The sequence below is a fragment of the Oncorhynchus clarkii genome, unplaced genomic scaffold (assembly GCF_045791955.1).
Source record: "Oncorhynchus clarkii lewisi isolate Uvic-CL-2024 unplaced genomic scaffold, UVic_Ocla_1.0 unplaced_contig_7192_pilon_pilon, whole genome shotgun sequence".
In the NCBI taxonomy this organism is placed as follows: domain Eukaryota; kingdom Metazoa; phylum Chordata; class Actinopteri; order Salmoniformes; family Salmonidae; genus Oncorhynchus; species Oncorhynchus clarkii.
Genome location: NW_027258986.1, coordinates 35,001 through 42,507, shown reverse-complemented (window position 1 = coordinate 42,507; position 7,507 = coordinate 35,001). Strand labels below are relative to the sequence as shown.

Below are 7,507 nucleotides of genomic sequence, written 5' to 3'. Positions count from 1 at the left end.
TCACAGACACAGATATTCACACCGTTGCATGGACACAGTCACAGACACAGATATTCACACCGTTGCATGGACACAGTCACAGACACAGATATTCACACCGTTGCATGGACACAGTCACAGACACAGATATTCACACCGTTGCATGGACACAGTCACAGACACAGATATTCACACCGTTGCATGGACACAGTCACAGACACAGATATTCACACCGTTGCATGGACACAAACGGACACACACAAATCTATTTTTATTCTCTCTCTGTGTGTCTCTCTCTCTCTCTCTCTCTACAGTGGGGAGAGTGGTTCTGGGAAGACGGAGGCCTGTAAACACATAGTGAGACACCTGGCAGTGAGGTCCAACCCCAAAGGCTTCTCTCTTGAGCCCAGGATGAAGCACGTGAGTCTGGGTTACTCCACACAGACTGAGCACCTGGCCCTGGTTGTGCTAAAACAATTCATCCTCTTGGAGGACAATGGAAGTTGAATAGAAAATGTTCACTGATGAAGGCTTCAATGCTGAGACGCAGGTTTTTAGAATAAAAAGCCATTTTCCATTGAACTTCTATTGTCTTCCAAGAGTGGCTGAATATCTCTCACACTTCCAGTATGTGCTTTCTTTCATACACCTTGGTTGGACTGTGATAGCGACTGACCTTTGTTCTCTTTATCACCAGACACACACAATACCAGAGAGGGTAGACAGGCAGGCAGACAGACAGGCAGTCTGTCTGTTACAGAGTCCCTGTGGTGTAGGGTTTCGAGATATGTATTCACGGACCAAAGGATCTGTGTTAGTGCAGTGGTCTGTACATGAAACCCCTAGGTTGTTACAGGTTATTTTATTTCCTTGATCGCCATCACTAGGTTCTGTATGATCACCCATTGTGTTTGTAATTGGCCCATATGGAGAGAACATCTGAATGCCACCGGCCAAGTATTCAGTCTGAAAGGGTTCTGTGGAAAGTGTACTGGGCGTCAGGTAGCCTAGTGGTAGAGCATTGGGCCAGTAACCGAAAGGTCGCTGGTTTGAGAAATTGAGAAATCAGTTTGTGTGTCCTTTAACAAGCCACTTAACCCTCATTTTCTCCAGGGGCGCTGTACTACTATGGCTGACCCTGTAAAACAACACATAGAGGAGTACAATGGGCAGGAAATGACCATAGCAACCATTATATGAGCAGCCGTTATGAACAGGACATTGTTTGAGAATGTTTTATACTCAGTGATCAATTGCAATGATAGAGTATTATACCAGTCTGTGTGGAAGCATCGGATTAAAAGAGCACTTTAGCAAGACGAAGGACTACTGTTATTGCATTCAACCTTACACTGACATATTGTCAGAAACCTCAAGGTTTTATGTAACATTGTTGCCTAGCATGCGTGGGGAATCTTTATTGCAGTGAATGTTTGAAGGTGAACACTTTCCCATATTTTCTAATCCTAGCAGAAGTCCATATTATAAACAATGACACTGTTTCATTGGACTATCTGTGATGACTTTAACATAAAAAGCATCATTGTTTAACAGGGAAGATAGAAAAGCTGTTGCTTGTCCATAGTGGAGCTGTATGTACGCAGAAAAAGTCATGGTTTGGTGGTAGATAATATATCTGGGTCAACTCTTACTCAGAGAGTACAGAGGGAAAATGTCTGACACTCAGTCAGTCGGGCTATATCGCCCTCTGGTGGTGAGAAGTGCTATTGTGACAGTCAGTATTTCACACTCATGCACTCGCTTCAGTGGACTTCAATGAACCAAACGAGTACAAAAAATTCACATTAATTCGATTGTGCGTCTATGAACATGCCATCACTAATGCATGTATTGCTGCATACTAATGTTGCAAAAGACTATTGTAGCTGGAAACTGCTGATTTTTATGGAATATCTACATAGAATAAATCAAATCAAATAAATAAAAAATGGGCATACAGAGGTCCATTATCAGCAACCATCGCTCCTGTGTTCCAATGACACGTTGTGTTAGCTAATCCAAGGTTACCATTTTAAAAGGCTAATTGACCATTATTAAACCCTTTTGCAATTATGTTAGCACAGCTGAAGACGGTAGTTCTGATTAGAGAAGCAATAAAACTGGCCTTATTTAGACTAGTTGAGTATCTGGAGCATCAGCATTTGTGGATTCGATTACAGGCTCAACATATCCAGAAACAAAGACCTTTCTTCTGAAACTCATCAGTTTATTCTTATTCTGAGAAATGAAGGCTATTCCATGCTAAAAATTGCCAAGAAACTGAAGATCTCATACAACGCTGTGTACTACTCCCTTCACAGAACAGCGCAAACTGTCTCTAACCAGAATAGAAAGAGGAGTGGGAGGCTCCAATGGAGAACTGAGCAAGAAGATAGGTACATTAGAGTGTCTAGTTTGAGAAACAGATGCCTCAAGTCCTCAACTGGCAGCTTCATTAAATAGTACCCGCAAAACACCAGTCTCAACGGTAACAGTGAGGAGGCGACTCCGGGATGCTGGCCTTCTAGGCAGAGTGGCAAAGAAAAAGCCATATCTCAGACTGGCCAATACAAATAAAAGATTAAGATGGGCAAAATAACACAGACACTGGACAGAGGATCTCTGCCTAGAAGGCCAGCATCCCGGAGTTGCCTCCTCACTGTTGATGTTGAGACTGGTATTTTGCGGGTACAATTTTATGAAGCTGCCCATTTTGAGCCTGTAATCGAACCCACAAATGCTCAGATACTCAACTAGTCTAAAGAAGGCCAATTTTATTGCTTATTTAATCAGGACAACAGTTTTCAGCTGTGCTAACATATATGCATCTATTGGTCACAGATATATATTTTTTAAAAGAGGGTGTGAATCAGAAAACCAGTCAGTATCTGGTGTGACCACCATTTTCCTCATTCAAACACATCTCCTTAACATAGAGTTGATCAGGCTGTTGATTGTTAGCCTGTGGAATGTTGTCCCACTTCTCTTTAATGGCTTTGTGAAGTTGCTGGATATTCGCGGAACTTGAACACGCTGTCGTACAATCCAGAGCATCCCAAACATGCTCAATGAGTGACATGTCAGGTGCGTATGCAGGCCATGGAAGAACTGGGACATTTTCAGCTTCCAGGAGTTGTGTACAGATCCTTGCAACATGGGACTGTGCATTATCATGCTGAAACATGAGGTCATGGCGGCGGTTGAATGGCACCACAATGGGACTCAGGATCTCATCACGGTATCTCTGTGCATTCAAATTGCCATCGATAAAATGCTATTGTGTTCATTTGTATCTTATATCTGCCCATACCATAATCCCATCGCCACCGTGGGGCACTCTGTTCACAACATAGCCATCCGCAAACTGCTTGCCCGCACTATGCCATACACGTGATCTGCTGCTGTGAGGCTGGTTGGACAACCTGCCAAATTCTCTTAAACAACATTAGAAGCAGCTTATGGAAGAGAAATTAACATTCAATTCTGTGGCAACAGCTTTGGTGGACATTCATGCAGTCAGCATGCCAATTGCACTCTCCCTCAAAACTTGTGACATCCGTGGCATTGTGTTGTGTGACAAAACTGCACATTTTATAGTGGCCTTGTATTTTACCCAGCACAAGGTGCACCTGTGTAATGATCATGCTTTTTAATCAGCTTCTTGACATGCCACTCTTGTCAGGTGGATTGATTATTTTGGCAAAGGCTCACTAACAGGGATATAAACACATTGTGAACAAAATCTGAGAGAAATAAACTTTCTGTACGGATGGAACATTTCTGGGCTCTTTTATTTCAGTTTATGAAATGTGGGACCAACACTTTACATGTTGCATTGATATTTCTGTTCAGTGTATATACTGTATATTTAGTCCAGAAAGGAACAGTGTCTATATGGGTAGTTGTATGGTACAGTATATTATTATTAATTTTATTATTATTATTATTATGGTGTGATTTCAGTGCCAACAGAAATTGTATGTTGTGGTGGCTTGTAGGTGAACTGTATCCTGGAGGCGTTTGGTCATGCCAGTACTCCTGTGAATGACAACTCCAGTCGCTTCATCAAACTCCTCAGCCTACAGTACTGTGACAAGAGAAAGACACTACTCAGAGGTACACATACACACAACTGCAGCTTTACCCAGGGGGCAGTGCTATAACTAACAAAGGGGTTTACGAACTACACCACTCAGTGTTTACTCACATGGATAATATCCTGGCAGTATTGAAAGGAAGTTTGATGTATGGCCAGCAGGGGGAAGTATAACTCTATGAATAAGCCGACGTTCAATGTCTGTCATCCCCTTTGAACCACATTGAGGTAGATATATTTACTCATACCTAATGGCTGTGTATGAAAGCTGCATTTTAATTAAGGTCACTCAAGTTTTTTGTTTTAATAATTTGGTCTGTGGTCTGTGTTTAAGAATCTTGAGTACACATTGGATAATTCTTGTAGCGTAGGTTTATATACAGTATATCACAAAAGTGAGTACACCCCTCACATTTTTGTAAATATTTGAGTGTATCTTTTCATGTGACAACACTGAAGAAATGACACTTTGCTATAATGTAAAGTAGTGAGTGTACAGCTTGTATAACAGTGTACATTTGCTGTCCCCTCAAAATAACTCAACACACAGCCATTAATGTCTAAACCGCTGGCAACAAAAGTGAGTACACCCCTAAGTGAAAATTTCCAAATTTGTCCCAAAGTGTCAATATTTTGTGTGGCCACCATCATTTTCCAGCACTGCCTAACCCTCTTGGGCATGGAGTTCACCAGAGCTTCACAGGTTGCCACTGGAGTCCTCTTCCACTCCTCCATGACGACATCACGGAGCTGGTGGATGTTAGAGATGGTGGATTTTCAGCTCCTCAGAGAGTTCTTTGCCATGAGGTGCCATGTTGAACTTCCAGTGACCAGTCAGTTTGAGGGAGTGTGAGAGCGATGACAAATTTAACACACCTACTCCCCATTCACACCTGAGACCTTGTAACACTAACGAGTCACATGACACTGGGGAGGGCTAATTGGGCCCAATTTGGACATTTTCACTTAGGGGTGTACTCACTTTTGTTGCCAGCGGTTTAGACATTAATGGCTGTGTGTTGAGTTATTTTGAGGGGACAGCAAATTTACACTGTTATACAAGCTGTACACTCACTACTTTACATTGTAGCAAAGTGTCATTTCTTCAGTGTTGTCACATGAAAAGATATACTCAAATATTTACAAAAATGTGAGGGGTGTACTCACTTTTGTGATATACTGTAGGTCTTTATATACTGTACATTAGGTGAGTGTGTGCCTAATGCTGGTTACATTTGGTTTATAGCTTATTGACAGAGCATGTGTTATTATGTGGATTACGTGTGTGTGTGTGTGTGTGTGTGTGTGTGTGTGTGTGTGTGTGTGTGTGTGTGTGTGTGTGTGTGTGTGTGTGTGTGTGTGTGTGTGTGTGTGTGTGTGTGTGTGTGTGTGTGTTTTTAGCGAGGATATACACATACATGCTAGAGAAGTCACGGGTGGTCCACCTGCCTAGTCAGCAACACAACTTCAACATCTTCTACCTGATGGCTGAAGGCTTGTCGCCTGAGGAGAAGTGTGCCCTGTACCTCAACAACGTCCTAGCTCACAGGTCTGTACCTCAACAACGTCCTAGCTCACAGGTCCGTACCCCAACAACATCCTAGCTCACAGGTCTGTACCTCAACAAGGTCCTAGCTCACAGGTCTGTACCTCAACAACGTCCTAGCTCACAGGTCTGTACCTCAACAACGTCCTAGCTCACAGGTCTGTACCCCAAAAACGTCCTAGCTCACAGGTCCGTACCTCAACAACGTCCTAGCTCACAGGTCTGTACCCTAACAACGTCCTAGCTCACAGGTCCATACCTCAACAACGTCCTAGTTCACAGGTAATAAGGCCAGGCAGGTTACAGTAATATAGGAAGATATCTAGATAAACACATCAACACCAGCCCTTCCTCTAGCTAACAGGTGACTGAGGGGGGGGTCCCATATCTCTGGGTTTCCACTGATAGTCCAGCCACAAAGTCAAAATGGGCTATATATTTTCAAAAATAATAATTTAAACAAAAAAAATTGCTTTTTGGTCTTAATTTAAAGTTAGGGTAAGGCATAAGGTTAGAAGTGTGGTTAAGGTTAAGGTTGGATTTCAAATCACATTTTAAATTAAAGAAGATTGTAGAAATAGAAGGTGGATTATGACTTTGTAGCTGTGGTAAGTAGTGTGGTAATGCAGACTGTCCACATTTCCTCTCTAAAATGAGTGTCTGTATTACACACGCACACTCATGATTTAGATCTCCATGGGAGATACTACGTTCTACAAGCATGAGAGTGAGAGTTATCAAACATGAATAAGGTCAAAGTGTGTGTGGGTGTGTGTGCGTGTGTGTGTGTGTGTGTGCGTGTGTGTGTGTGTGTGTGTGTGTGTGTGTGGTGTGTGTGTGAGAGAGAGAGACACGCACTCATGCGTACATTCAGGCGTGTGTAGTGCGTGTCAGTATTGCATAACCCCCTGGAAAGTCAGTCCAGTGACCTGGATGGGCTGTTCTGGAGCCTGGTAAACATGCTACAGCCCCTGACTCAATTCTGAATGTGCGTGATCAAAAGCCCTCCAACACGAGCCCATTTGGGGACCCTCCTTTCTCCCCCTCCCCACCCACCAAGACATACCCCCCAAGACATCCCACCAAAGGTCTCTTCACAGTCCCCAAGTCCAGAACATACTTTTTGTATTGCAGATATGTGGTAGTAGGTTAGTGGCCTGAGGGCACACTTAACATGTTGTGAAAAGTGTTATGTATTGTCACGTAATATGTTTAATTGTATATAACTGGCTTTATGTTGCGGGAGCCGAGGAAGAGTAGCTTCTGATTTGGGAGAAACTAACAGAGATCCTTAATAAATACAAATACAAAATACCCTTCCTTTCTCTGGAGGAGGTTGCTCTGACTGGTTAGAAGTCACTGCTTGAGAACACCAACTAAACAACCATGCTTTAAATACATCTGACATGCTCTAAAATTATGTGTATGTTTTGTTTTTGTTTGGATTGGATTGGCTGCAGATTCAAATTCTCTGGACCTCTCTCCCAGACAGCTGAAGGTCTGAACCTCTCTCCCAGACAGCTGAAGGTCTGAACCTCTCTCCCAGACAGCTGAAGGTCTGAACCTCTCTCCCAGACAGCTGAAGGTCTGAACCTCTCTCTCAGACAGCTGAAGGTCTGAAGCTTCTACACATGTGCAGGATTCTGTACTTCACACACAGTCGCTGCTCTACTCGTTCGGCTGCTCAGCCGGAAAATATTGCTTGTTCAATAACGTTAATAACGTTAAACGAGATGACATAATGATAGTATTCTACATAACAGATCCAAATATAACAGCATAGTATAATGTTACTGTAAGACAAAAAAAAAAAAAAAATCTTATGAGATTTTAGGATGATTCTGCAAATGGTCACATATAATGAATCCAGTTTTACTGGTGAAACA

The 7,507-nt window shown here is 42.6% G+C and overlaps 1 protein-coding gene across 1 annotated transcript in view; it reads left to right on the top strand.

Moving 5' to 3' along the window:
* Positions 1–293: 293 nt before the first annotated feature.
* Positions 294–7,507, top strand: part of LOC139399392 (unconventional myosin-XVI-like) — a gene marked incomplete at its 5' end in the record, with an annotated part of 11,403 nt that continues 4,189 nt past the window's right edge. The window contains 3 exons of the mRNA XM_071144795.1: positions 294–399; positions 3,978–4,095; positions 5,477–5,624. Of these exons, the coding sequence (XP_071000896.1) occupies positions 294–399; positions 3,978–4,095; positions 5,477–5,624 (372 nt within the window). The remainder of the gene's footprint in view (positions 400–3,977; positions 4,096–5,476; positions 5,625–7,507) is intronic.